At 41.3% G+C, this 14,204-nt stretch overlaps 3 protein-coding genes across 4 annotated transcripts; all 3 read left to right on the top strand.

Annotated features, from left to right (window-relative positions):
- The first annotated feature begins 8,911 nt into the window (after positions 1–8,911).
- Positions 8,912–12,085, top strand: LOC149663397 (uncharacterized). Its single transcript, XM_089842211.1, has 4 exons — positions 8,912–9,172; positions 9,244–9,360; positions 9,414–9,630; positions 9,693–12,085. The coding sequence occupies exons 1-4, from the start codon at positions 8,923–8,925 to the stop codon at positions 10,951–10,953; spliced, it is 1,845 nt and encodes a 614-aa protein (XP_089698337.1). The 5' UTR covers positions 8,912–8,922; the 3' UTR covers positions 10,954–12,085.
- LOC149663396 (uncharacterized) lies at positions 11,274–12,452 on the top strand. Its single transcript, XM_089842189.1, has 2 exons — positions 11,274–11,830; positions 11,885–12,452. Exons 1-2 carry the CDS (start codon positions 11,274–11,276, stop codon positions 12,450–12,452), a joined length of 1,125 nt encoding a protein of 374 aa, XP_089698315.1.
- Positions 12,453–12,480: 28 nt separating this feature from the next.
- Positions 12,481–13,558, top strand: LOC149663395 (uncharacterized). 2 transcript variants are annotated; one of them, XM_089842210.1, is made up of 3 exons: positions 12,481–12,570; positions 12,701–12,956; positions 13,023–13,558. In XM_089842210.1, exons 2-3 carry the CDS (start codon positions 12,713–12,715, stop codon positions 13,280–13,282), a joined length of 504 nt encoding a protein of 167 aa, XP_089698336.1. In that variant the 5' UTR covers positions 12,481–12,570; positions 12,701–12,712; the 3' UTR covers positions 13,283–13,558. The 2 variants fall into 2 exon arrangements, with proteins under 2 accessions (XP_089698336.1, XP_089698335.1); XM_089842209.1 differs by having other exon boundaries at positions 12,487–12,956.
- The last annotated feature ends 646 nt before the right edge of the window (positions 13,559–14,204 follow it).

Here is a 14,204-nt window from a genome sequence, read left to right as displayed (position 1 = left end):
CAGATATTTGCAGCCCCCAAGAAACGTTTCAAATCCCAGATATTTGCAGCCCCCAAGAAACGTTTCAAATCCCAGATATTTGCAGCCCCCAAGAAACGTTTCAAATCCCAGATATTTGCAGCCCCCAAGGGCAGGCACGTTTCAAATCCCAGATATTTGCAGCCCCCAAGAAACGTTTCAAATCCCAGATATTTGCAGCCCCCAAGAAACGTTTCAAATCCCAGATATTTGCAGCCCCCAAGAAACGTTTCAAATCCCAGATATTTGCAGCCCCCAAGAAACGTTTCAAATCCCAGATATTTGCAGCCCCCAAGGGCAGGCACGTTTCATATCCCAGGTATTTGCAGCCCCCAAGGGCACGTTTCAAATCCCAGATATTTGCAGCCCCCAAGGGCACGTTTCAAATCCCAGATATTTGCAACCCCCAAGGGCACGTTTCAAATCCCAGATATTTGCAGCCCCCAAGGGCACGTTTCAAATCCCAGATATTTGCAGCCCCCAAGAAACGTTTCAAATCCCAGATATTTGCAGCCCCCAAGGGCAGGCACGTTTCATATCCCAGGTATTTGCAGCCCCCAAGGGCAGGCACGTTTCATATCCCAGATATTTGCAGCCCAAAAGGGCAAGCACGTTTCATATCCCAGGTATTTGCAGCCCCCAAGGGCAGGCACGTTTCATATCCCAGGTATTTGCAGCCCCCAAGGGCAGGCACGTTTCATATCCCAGGTATTTGCAGGCCCCAGGGGCAATCACGTTTTATATCCCCGGTATTTGCAGCCCCCAAGGGCAGGCACGTTTCAAATCCCAGATATATTTATAGCCCCAAGAAACGTTTGAAATCCCAGATATATGCAGCCCCCAAGGGCAGGCACGTTTCATATCCAAGATATTTGCAGCCCCCAAGGGCTGGCACGTTTCATATCCCAGATATTTGCAGCCCCCAAGAAACGTTTCAAATCCCAGATATTTGCAGCCCCCAAGAAACGTTTCAAATCCCAGATATTTGCAGCCCAAAAAAACGTTTCAAATCCCAGATATTTGCAGCCCCCAAGGGCAGGCACGTTTTATATCCCAGGTATTTGGAGCCCCCAAGGGCAGGCACGTTTCATATCCCAGGTATTTGCAGCCCCCAAGGGCAGGCACGTTTCATATCCCAGGTATTTGCAGCTTCCAAGGGCAGGCACGTTTAAAATCCCAGATATTTACAGCCCCCAAGGGCAGGCACGTTTCATATCCCAGGTATTTGCAGCCCCCAAGAAACGTTTCATATCCCAGATATTTGCAGCCCAAAAGGGCAGGCACGTTTCATTTCCCAGGTATTTGCAGCCCCCAAGGGCAGGCACGTTTCATATCCCAGGTATTTGCAGCCCCCAAGGGCAGGCACGTTTCATATCCCAGGTATTTGCAGGCCCCAGGGGCAATCACGTTTTATATCCCAGGTATTTGCAGCCCCCAAGGGCAGGCACGTTTCAAATCCCAGATATATTTATAGCCCCAAGAAACGTTTGAAATCCCAGATATTTGCAGCCCCCAAGGGCACGCACGTTTCATATCCCAGATATTTGCAGCCCCCAAGGGCTGGCACGTTTCATATCCCAGATATTTGCAGCCCCCAAGAAACGTTTCAAATCCCAGATATTTGCAGCCCCCAAGAAACGTTTCAAATCCCAGATATTTGCAGCCCAAAAAAACGTTTCAAATCCCAGATATTTGCAGCCCCCAAGGGCAGGCACGTTTTATATCCCAGGTATTTGCAGCCCCCAAGGGCAGGCACATTTCATATCCCAGGTATTTGCAGCCCCCAAGGGCAGGCACGTTTCATATCCCAGGTATTTGCAGCCCCCAAGGGCAGGCACGTTTCATATCCCAGATATTTGCAGCCCAAAAGGGCAGGCACGTTTCATATCCCAGGTATTTGCAGCCCCCAGGGGCAGGCACGTTTTATATCCCAGGTATTTGCAGCCCCCAAGGGCAGACACGTTTCAAATCCCAGATATTTGCAGCCCCAAGAAACGTTTCAAATCCCAGATATTTGCAGCCCCCAAGGGCAGGCACGTTTCAAATCCCAGATATTTGCAGCCCCCAAGGGCAGTCACGTTTCATATCCCAGATATTTGCAGCCCCCAAGGGCAGTCACGTTTCATATCCCAGATATTTGCAGCCCCCAAGGGCAGTCACGTTTCATATCCCAGATATTTGCAGCCCCCAAGGGCTGGCACGTTTCATATCCCAGGTATTTGCGGCCCCCAAGGGCAGGCACGTTTCATATCCCAGATATTTGCAGCGCCCAAGAAACGTTTCAAATCCCAGATATTTGCAGCCCCCAAGAAACGTTTCAAATCCCAGATATTTGCAGCAACCAAGGGCAGGCACGTTTCATATCCCAGGTATTTGCAGCCTCCAAGAAACGTTTCAAATCCTAGATATTTGCAGCCCAAAAGGGCAGGCACGTTTCATATCCCAGGTATTTGCAGCCCCCAAGGGCAGGCACGTTTCATATCCCAGGTATTTGCAACCCCCAAGAAACGTTTCAAATCCCAGATATTTGCAACGCCCAAGAAACGTTTCAAATCACAGATATTTGCAGCCCCCAAGAAACGTTTCAAATCACAGATATTTGCAGCCCCCAAGAAACGTTTCAAATCACAGATATTTGCAGCCCCCAAGAAACGTTTCAAATCCCAGATATTTGCAGCCCCCAAGAAACGTTTCAAATCCAAGATATTTGCAGCCCCCAAGAAACGTTTCAAATCCCAGATATTTGCAGCCCCCAAGAAACGTTTCAAATCCCAGATATTTGCAGCCCCCAAGAAACGTTTCAAATCCCAGATATTTGCAGCCCCCAAGAAACGTTTCAAATCCCAGATATTTGCAGCCCCCAAGAAACGTTTCAAATCCCAGATATTTGCAGCCCCCAAGAAACGTTTCAAATCCCAGATATTTGCAGCCCCCAAGGGCAGGCACGTTTCAAATCCCAGATATTTGCAGCCCCCAAGAAACGTTTCAAATCCCAGATATTTGCAGCCCCCAAGAAACGTTTCAAATCCCAGATATTTGCAGCCCCCAAGAAACGTTTCAAATCCCAGATATTTGCAGCCCCCAAGAAACGTTTCAAATCCCAGATATTTGCAGCCCCCAAGGGCAGGCACGTTTCAAATCCCAGATATTTGCAGCCCCCAAGAAACGTTTCAAATCCCAGATATTTGCAGCCCCCAAGGGCAGGCACGTTTCATATCCCAGGTATTTGCAGCCCCCAAGGGCACGTTTCAAATCCCAGATATTTGCAGCCCCAAAGAAACGTTTCAAATCCCAGATATTTGCAATCCCCAAGAAACGTTTGAAATCCCAGATATTTGCAGCCCCCAAGAAACGTTTCAAATCCCAGATATTTGCAACCCCCAAGAAACGTTTCAAATCCCAGATATTTGCAACGCCCAAGAAACGTTTCAAATCACAGATATTTGCAGCCCCCAAGAAACGTTTCAAATCACAGATATTTGCAGCCCCCAAGAAACGTTTCAAATCCCAGATATTTGCAGCCCCCAAGAAACGTTTCAAATCCCAGATATTTGCAGCCCCCAAGAAACGTTTCAAATCCCAGATATTTGCAGCCCCCAAGAAACGTTTCAAATCCCAGATATTTGCAGCCCCCAAGAAACGTTTCAAATCCCAGATATTTGCAGCCCCCAAGGGCAGGCACGTTTCAAATCCCAGATATTTGCAGCCCCCAAGAAACGTTTCAAATCCCTGATATTTGCAGCCCCCAAGGGCAGGCACGTTTCATATCCCAGGTATTTGCAGCCTCCAAGAAACGTTTCAAATCCTAGATATTTACAGCCCAAAAGGGCAGGCACGTTTCATATCCCAGGTATTTGCAGCCCCCAAGGGCAGGCACGTTTCATATCCCAGGTATTTGCAGCCCCCAAGGGCAGGCACGTTTCATATCCCAGGTATTTGCAGGCCCCAGGGGCAATCACGTTTTATATCCCCGGTATTTGCAGCCCCCAAGGGCAGGCACGTTTCAAATCCCAGATATATTTATAGCCCCAAGAAACGTTTGAAATCCCAGATATATGCAGCCCCCAAGGGCAGGCACGTTTCATATCCAAGATATTTGCAGCCCCCAAGGGCTGGCACGTTTCATATCCCAGATATTTGCAGCCCCCAAGAAACGTTTCAAATCCCAGATATTTGCAGCCCCCAAGAAACGTTTCAAATCCCAGATATTTGCAGCCCAAAAAAACGTTTCAAATCCCAGATATTTGCAGCCCCCAAGGGCAGGCACGTTTTATATCCCAGGTATTTGGAGCCCCCAAGGGCAGGCACGTTTCATATCCCAGGTATTTGCAGCCCCCAAGGGCAGGCACGTTTCATATCCCAGGTATTTGCAGCTTCCAAGGGCAGGCACGTTTAAAATCCCAGATATTTACAGCCCCCAAGGGCAGGCACGTTTCATATCCCAGGTATTTGCAGCCCCCAAGAAACGTTTCATATCCCAGATATTTGCAGCCCAAAAGGGCAGGCACGTTTCATATCCCAGGTATTTGCAGCCCCCAAGGGCAGGCACGTTTCATATCCCAGATATTTGCAGCCCAAAAGGGCAAGCACGTTTCATATCCCAGGTATTTGCAGCCCCCAAGGGCAGGCACGTTTCATATCCCAGGTATTTGCAGCCCCCAAGGGCAGGCACGTTTCATATCCCAGGTATTTGCAGGCCCCAGGGGCAATCACGTTTTATATCCCCGGTATTTGCAGCCCCCAAGGGCAGGCACGTTTCAAATCCCAGATATATTTATAGCCCCAAGAAACGTTTGAAATCCCAGATATATGCAGCCCCCAAGGGCAGGCACGTTTCATATCCAAGATATTTGCAGCCCCCAAGGGCTGGCACGTTTCATATCCCAGATATTTGCAGCCCCCAAGAAACGTTTCAAATCCCAGATATTTGCAGCCCCCAAGAAACGTTTCAAATCCCAGATATTTGCAGCCCAAAAAAACGTTTCAAATCCCAGATATTTGCAGCCCCCAAGGGCAGGCACGTTTTATATCCCAGGTATTTGGAGCCCCCAAGGGCAGGCACGTTTCATATCCCAGGTATTTGCAGCCCCCAAGGGCAGGCACGTTTCATATCCCAGGTATTTGCAGCTTCCAAGGGCAGGCACGTTTAAAATCCCAGATATTTACAGCCCCCAAGGGCAGGCACGTTTCATATCCCAGGTATTTGCAGCCCCCAAGAAACGTTTCATATCCCAGATATTTGCAGCCCAAAAGGGCAGGCACGTTTCATATCCCAGGTATTTGCAGCCCCCAAGGGCAGGCACGTTTCATATCCCAGGTATTTGCAGCCCCCAAGGGCAGGCACGTTTCATATCCCAGGTATTTGCAGGCCCCAGGGGCAATCACGTTTTATATCCCAGGTATTTGCAGCCCCCAAGGGCAGGCACGTTTCAAATCCCAGATATATTTATAGCCCCAAGAAACGTTTGAAATCCCAGATATTTGCAGCCCCCAAGGGCACGCACGTTTCATATCCCAGATATTTGCAGCCCCCAAGGGCTGGCACGTTTCATATCCCAGATATTTGCAGCCCCCAAGAAACGTTTCAAATCCCAGATATTTGCAGCCCCCAAGAAACGTTTCAAATCCCAGATATTTGCAGCCCAAAAAAACGTTTCAAATCCCAGATATTTGCAGCCCCCAAGGGCAGGCACGTTTTATATCCCAGGTATTTGCAGCCCCCAAGGGCAGGCACATTTCATATCCCAGGTATTTGCAGCCCCCAAGGGCAGGCACGTTTCATATCCCAGGTATTTGCAGCCCCCAAGGGCAGGCACGTTTCATATCCCAGATATTTGCAGCCCAAAAGGGCAGGCACGTTTCATATCCCAGGTATTTGCAGCCCCCAGGGGCAGGCACGTTTTATATCCCAGGTATTTGCAGCCCCCAAGGGCAGACACGTTTCAAATCCCAGATATTTGCAGCCCCAAGAAACGTTTCAAATCCCAGATATTTGCAGCCCCCAAGGGCAGGCACGTTTCAAATCCCAGATATTTGCAGCCCCCAAGGGCAGTCACGTTTCATATCCCAGATATTTGCAGCCCCCAAGGGCAGTCACGTTTCATATCCCAGATATTTGCAGCCCCTAAGGGCAGTCACGTTTCATATCCCAGATATTTGCAGCCCCCAAGGGCTGGCACGTTTCATATCCCAGGTATTTGCGGCCCCCAAGGGCAGGCACGTTTCATATCAGTAGTGAGAAAAGGGGGGTTCTAACTCAGGAACCACCATGTTAAACCTATGGAGTTTTCCAGAGTACCACCATGTTATTTCCCATAGGGAACCCATATGGAACCCATAGGGAACCCATATGGAACCCATACTATGTATTTTATATAGGGTTCCCGTTTTTTTTTTATGACGTAAAGATCGGGGGGGGGTGTTAGTGGTAAAATGGGCACGTTTGATTTCCAGACCTATAAAAACCAAAATGTGGGTTATTTAAGTATTGAAGGAGGGAGGGGATGTGATTTAAAAAGAATTTTTTTTTTACGACGTAAAGATCAGGGGGTGGTGTGTTAGCGGTTAAAAACAATTAGTCGAATATGTCGTGTCTGGACAGTTCGATTTCCTGACCTATAAAAACTAAAATGTAGGTTATTTTTTAAAGTATTAGAGGAAGAGGGGATGTGATTTAAAAAGAAAAAAAAAACCCCTCTAAGAATACAAGACATAAGAAAATTTATGTCATGATTATGTATAAATACCATCCTACTCGAGAAAAGACCCGCACTTTAAGTTTCAGTCACCGTCATGAATTTCATCTGTCCGGATTGTAATCGGGGGTTTAGTTATAAGAAAACGTTAAATAGACATATACGCGAAGTTCATCAAAAAAACAAATTAACTTGTAAAGTTTGCGGCGCGACATTTTCCCGCTGTTACAGATTAGAAAAACATTTATCCATTCATAAACGATTAAAACAACTGAGAAAGAATTACCCCGATCGAGGGAAGGATGATGCGGACCCATCTAGCAAAACTAATCAACCGAGTACTTCACGTGGTAATTTGAATCAACCTAGTACTTCACGTACTAACACATCGAGTGAAAGGAATTTAAATCAATCAAGAGTTAATGACTTAGAGTCGAATGAAGTTCCGATTTTACGTAACGCTCTAGTAACAACACGGATAGAGGCGAATGAAAATGAAGTTGATATTTTAACGTTTACTAGTAGACATAGAGAAGCAATATATGCGTATTTGAAGAAACATTTGACTGAAAGACGAGGTATTAAATGGTACCTTGTGGTTAATGTCCAGTTTAGTCGACAATTAGTTAATTCAACGCAGGAAGTCTTAGAGTTTCCCTTCTTTCGTGGTTATACAAATACAACTTTAAGCGAGGATGAGATTTATGAACAAATAGAGAGAAGTGTTCAGAAAATTAGGAACTCTTTGGAACAATTCCAGAAAGGCGGCAGCAACTGGGTTTTGAACAAAATTCTGTTTTTACAAGTAAATATCGTATCATATCATCCGCTAAGACCAGCGTCATATTTCAAGCTACCGCCGTTTTTGAAATCAAAAAAAGCGTTGATAAATATTCGAAATAAGGATGAGAGATGTTTCGAATACTCTATTCTAGCTAAATTACATCCTGTTGGATTCAACAGTGAAAGAGTTAGTAACTACACGAGATACTTGAATGAAATAGACATGGGAAATATTAAAAGTCCATTCAAAGTGTCACCGAGTGAGCTAATTTCCTTCGAAAAGCGTAACAATTTAAGTATCAATATTTTCGGATTCGAAAAGTTTGTCTACCCTTTGTTCATCAGTGAATACGATTGTGAAGAACGGCGTCAAATAGACCTGTTGCTAATTTCTAAAGGAAGAAAGAAACACTTCTGTCTGATTAAAAGTTTATCGAGACTTCTTTCTAATTTAACTAAAAAGAAAGCCACAGTATTTTATTGCCGGAGATGTCTACACAGATTTTCGAAACAAACATTAAGGGATAAACACATCGACGGCTGTAAAAAACACGCACCGACATTAATAGAAATGCCGGAAGAACAAGAATTTACTTTTAAGAATTATGAAATGAGGGAAAAAATACCGAGATACGTTGTTGCCGATTTCGAATCTATTCTATCTCCGATTGCAGGCCCCGAACAAGATAACAAAGTTTCGCACACGCATAAAATTAATCAACATATCACTTGCGGTTTTGCATACATCGTTATGAATAGCGATGGTACAACATCAAAACCGTTTGTTTACAGGTACATTTTTTAATTTCCAATTACTTTTAACCGGTTCTAATTGAAGCCCCCTTTAAACAGAGGATTGGACGCTGTTAGTGTTTTTCTCAAACGAATGCTAATAGAGGCCGACATTAATAGTTACATGCTCTCTATAAATATTCCACTAATTATGACGGATAAACAGGAGAAAGAGTTTCAATTTTCAAGTCACTGTAGGGTTTGTAAGAAGAATTTCGCTGATGTTGATGATGATGATGACCAACCAGTACGTGATCATTGTCATTTAACTGGGCAGTTTCGTGGAGCGGCGCATTCATCGTGTAATTTGAAAATCAAACCCCCTAAATATCTCCCATGTATTTTTCATAATCTCTCCAAGTAATAGTTTGAATATGAAATTCTAAAATAGGATTAAAAACATAACACTATTTTTTCAGCTATGATTTACATTTAATTCTACAAAAGGCCGGATCTTTCAAAAATGAAAAACTGTCCTGCATCCCCTCAAACACGGAACGTTACATTTCGTTTACGTTTAGTAATATCCGATTTATTGACTCATTTAGGTAAGATATTTCATTATTTTACTCCGGTAAAAGTGATTATAGTAATTGTTTTTAGATTTCTAAATACTTCATTATCCAATCTCGTGATGAATTTGGGTAAAGAAGGGGCGGAAAAATTTAAGGTTCTTAATAACCTATTTGAAGAGGACAAAGCGAAATTGCTATTAAAAAAATTACCGTATCCATACGAATACGTAACTTCCTCGAAGGTTTTCGATGAGACAACGCTTCCGGATAAAGAAGCGTTTTTCAGTACTCTATCGGATAAAAGTATCGATGAAGAGGATTATGAACACGTGAAATTAATTTGGAATACATTCCAATTGAAAAATATGGGTAATAGCTTTTTATTTCTAACAAGAAAATCTAAAGGCTGAAGTTTTTAAAGGATTCATTTAAATATCTAGGTGACCTCCATGATCTATACGTGCTTACCGACTGTGTTCAATTATGTGATGTTTTTAACGAGTTTAGAGACAAATGTTTTCAATTTTACAACCTCGATGTTCTACATTCGTTCACACGTAAGGTGTTGGTAATGTAGTTCTTAAATACTAGAAAGTAATATTTTCAACAGTACCAGGTTACGCCTGGCAAGCGATGCTTTTCAAAACTGGGGTGAAACTAGAGTTATTATTAGACATCGATCAGTATCTCTTCCTAGAATCGGAAATCCGTGGAGGAGTTTCTGTGATAACACACCGATACGCCGCTGCCAATAACCCGCTTATTCCTCAAACATATGTTAATGATAAACCAACGAGTTACATTCTCTATCTGGATTGTAATAACCTGTGAGTTACTTGTTGATTTTTAAAAATAATTACACGGGGTTAATGTTAGCCTATCATTTCAGATATGGGACAAGTTTAAGCGATTATTTACCAATTGACGGTTTTAAGTGGGTCCCCGAATCGGAATTAAATAGTTTAATGACAAAAATCCCCAAAATACCTGATGATAATAATCTAGGATACATCATCGAATGCGACCTTCTCTACCCCCCGGAAATTCATGCTTTTACATCAGATTTCCCTTTGGCTCCCGAAAGGTTGAGCGTTCAGGTTTCCCAACTTTCACCATATTGTCAAGATGTGTTAGCAGAATTTAACATACCTCCTAAAGAATCAAACCCAAAATTAATTCCCAACCAAATGTCTAAAACGAAGTATGTTCTCCATTATAGAAATCTAAAACTTTACTTACAACAAGGTATGGTCTTAACAAAAATACATAGAGCGTTAGAATTCAGACAAGAGCGTTGGCTTAGACCGTTTATTGAATTCAATACCGAACAGCGTAAGCTAGCGCCCGACGAATTTACACAATCATTGTTCAAGCTAATTGTCAATTCGTTATTTGGTAAATCAATGGAAAATTTAAGGAAAAGAATAGTATTTCATTTAGCTCACACGAAAAAAACATTGTTAAAGAAAGTTAGTCAACCCTCGTTTAAAAGTGTGACGGTATTTAACAAAGATTTAGTGGGTGTTTCCATGCGCCCCAAAAAAATTACTTTAAATAGACCAATTTACATAGGGTTTTCTGTTCTTGAATTATCAAAACATCTCATGTTCGATTTTTACTTCAATTTCTTAAAGCAAGTATATAATGATCGTGTGAAATTGTTATTCACCGACACTGATTCATTCTGTATTGAAGTTCAAACGGAAAACGTGTATAAAGATTTAGAAAGACACGGTGATAAATTTGACTTTAGCAATTATCCTAAGAACCATTTTCTCTACAATGAGGTCAATAAAAAGGCGTTGGGGAAGTTCAAAGATGAAACTTCGGGGAAGCCCATTCACGAATACGTAGGGCTCCGTAGTAAAATTTATAGTCTTTTGTTGAGTGAAACGGAAGAAAAAAAAACGTTGAAAGGGATTTGTAAAACTGTTGTGAAAAACAAAATAAGACACGAGGACTATAAAAATTGTCTTTTCAAAAGGAAACGTACGTCGGAGACCATGTATCGATTCCAGTCTGAGAATCATGAACTTTATACCTTGAAAGTTCAGAAAGCCGCGTTATCGTGTTATGATGATAAACGGTATATTTTGGAAGATGGTGTTACTTCATTACCTTACGGGAATAAGGATATAGCGGAAAAATAACCCTATTTTGTAATGTGTGATAATAAAAAAATATTACTAAGATGTTTATTGTTCCTAGTTGCGTTATTTTCCTATAAATATCAAGTGTATGAATAAACCATACTCATTCAGAATTTGGATCCATGATGTTACGTAAGAGAATTATAATAGTCCCGTCTAAGGTTTCGCGGAAACTTCTATCAGGTAGGAGGGTAGTTAGACGGGGGAAAAGGTTTTGGAATGTGAATAAACATTTGAGAAAGACAGTAAAGAGAGTGAATAGACCAAGAAAGGTGAAAGTTTAGGCGGTGATTTTTTTTACGTTGTGAAAAGGATACGAGATGGAAAAGCGTAGAGCAGAGGAGACACGAAACAAGGGGAAAGATTGGGGGAAAATTCGAAGCATTTATTATAATAGTAAAAGCCCGGGGTCCTACGCTAGTGTCGCTGCTCTCTTTAAGGAAGCGAGGAAGTTTGGTTATCGGGTACGAGATGTTAAAGAATTTCTCAAACAACAAAATGTTTATACTCTACACAGACCAGCTAGAATTAATTATTTGAGACCGCGAGTTATTTCATTTGGTATTGATCAAATTTGGGGTTTGGATTTAATCGATATGCAAAGCTTAAAAAGGTATAATAAAGGGGTCAGATATATTTTAGCTTGCGTGGATTATTTTTCAAAATGGGGTTCGCTAGTTCCGATTAAAAATAAGAGGGTGGAGACGGTGATTCAAGCTTTTAAACATATCCTATTAAAAAGCAATCGACACAAACCTAAATTAGTTACTAGCGATAGAGGTTCAGAATTCGGTCCTCGTTTCCAGATATATTTAAAAAGTAAGGGTATAAAATATTATACAACGTTTTCGGAAATGAAATCGTCCATATGTGAAAGGTGAGACTTTTTATTAAATGGAAGGAAGCGTCTAACTTGGGTTTTTTTATATAGATTTATACAAACTATGAAACATCGAATTTACCAGTATATGACAGCGAATAACACGTTTAACTACAATAATGTATTACCGAATTTAGTAAAGGCTTATAACGACAGTTTCCATAGAACAATCGGAATGAATCCTAATGAAGTCAACAGCGAAAACTCTGCAGAAGTTTGGTATAGAATGTTTGGTAAAATCGATTTCAGCCCCCCTTTAGATTCGGAAGATATATACGTGGGAAACATTATTAGAATTTCCAAACATACAAACGTGTTTAATAAAAAATTCAAGCCAAGATGGAGTGATGAACTATTTAGAGTGCTTGAGGTTTTAAATACGCAACCGAGGACCTATAAGATTGAAGATCTGAATTCTCGGTTGATCGAGGGCACTTTCCTTCAACCGGAAATGCAAATTGTGGGGAAAGATTTGAATGATTGCGTTTTCCGTATTGAAAAAATTTTAAAAACGCGTAAAAAATCCGATGGTACTAAAGAACATTACGTTAAATGGTATTCGTATGACGAATCCTTCAACTCGTGGATTAGCGAAATCGATTTAATAAAGAAAAAATAATAATCATGTATAAATATCGGACACGGGACATCATTCCATCCATTGTTAAAAATGAACTCGTGCTATCTGAAGTTTCGTCACCCTAGCAACTACGCTATTTACGGACCCAGTTTATCAGGTTACGTCAATTTCGTTGTTTTTACAATTAATACGATAGTTATTAACTTTAAAACTTAATTTCAGGTAAAAGCACGTTCGTTTTTAAATTACTACGTAATCACGAGTTTTGCATAACCCCGAAAATACAGAGAATAATTTATATGTACGGTTCGTATCAAACCGAGTTTGAAAAGTTACTAAAGGAACTTCCAATTTTGGAATTTGTTAAGGGAATCCCCGATGATCTTGAAAATTTACTAGACTGTAATGTAAATAACTTGATTATTATCGATGACCTTCTAAACGAATTGAAAGACAATAAAACTGTCGGAAATTTATTCATTAAAAATGCGCACCATAAAAACGCCAGCTGCATATTATTAAGTCAAAATATGTACAAGCAAGGTTGTGTATGGATTTTATTTGTGTATATGTTATTACCATACTTTGAATATGTCTAATTTTTTAAAGGTTCCGTAATGAGAGATATCAGCCTGAACACGCATTATTTAATTTTGAAGCGAATGATGCGTGATAAGAATCAGATTGCTACGCTTTCCAGACAGGTCTTTCCCAAACAACCCAATAAATTATTGTTGGCGTATGAGGATGCGACTAGTTTATCGCCGTACGCGTATCTAATTCTGGATCTCAGGGTGGATTGCCCCGATGATTTGAGGTTAAGAGGACACGGAATTTTGGAAGATCTACCGATGATATTTTATAAATAGCTATATTTAACAATTAATTTCATCATTATGTCGAGAACATCGAGGAGATTTAGTAGTCTAAACGGTCTTCCTCTAAGAGGGGTGGACTGCGTAAACGATCCGCAACTTAAATTCATATGCCAACTATCAAGCAACTTAAAAAAAGGAAATGTTATCATAGATAATAAAACAAGGAGAAAATTAGTCAAGTACAGGAATTTGATACGTAAACTAGCTGATAAAAATATTTCGTTAAAAAGAAAGAAGTCTCTTCTGAAATTGAAACAACACGGGGGTTTTTTTCCGCTAATTTCGTCGCTTTTACCGAGCATTATCAGTGGTATTTCTACATTACTCGGACAATGAATACTCTTCAAAAATTAATTCTCGTCCCATATGATCAAATTCGATCAAATCAAGATCTAATTAACAATGAAATGACGGACCTTGACCGGGAAATGTTCACGGTAATTCGAACAAAAGGTCTTACATCGAGAGAAAAAACTCGACGGTATCAAGAATTGCTTCAAAAGTATCAGTTTTCTAAAAAACACATTGTTCCGAAAACGGTTAGCCTTAGCAATCTACCATCAACCCCACCGAATATACAATCGTCACCTATAATTATTCATTCTAACCCTTCCACCTATACACCTCCTCCAACTCCTCCTCCTCCCCTTCAAACCCCAACATTTCAAACTAACGCAGTTCAAACCCCCGCAGCTTCGACTTTTACTCCCACTAACACGAAACCAATCGTAAAAAAATCACGAAAATATAATGTCTCGGGTAAAGTGAACAGAAATACCGGTCAAGAACCGATTATAACTAGAAGCCAGACGGAGTTATTGGAAAAGAAGAAACCACCGACTATGGTTAATAAGAAAACCAGAAAAAAAGTTGTAATAACTTCGCCCCCAATTTTAATTGATTGGGATGATGA

This window comes from Phalangium opilio, unplaced genomic scaffold (assembly GCF_054372755.1).
Source record: "Phalangium opilio isolate 3A_F unplaced genomic scaffold, DU_Popi_V2 ptg000062l_1, whole genome shotgun sequence".
NCBI lineage: Eukaryota > Metazoa > Arthropoda > Arachnida > Opiliones > Phalangiidae > Phalangium > Phalangium opilio.
Note: the sequence above shows the minus strand (reverse complement) of the source record. Positions and strands in the feature narration are given on the sequence as shown.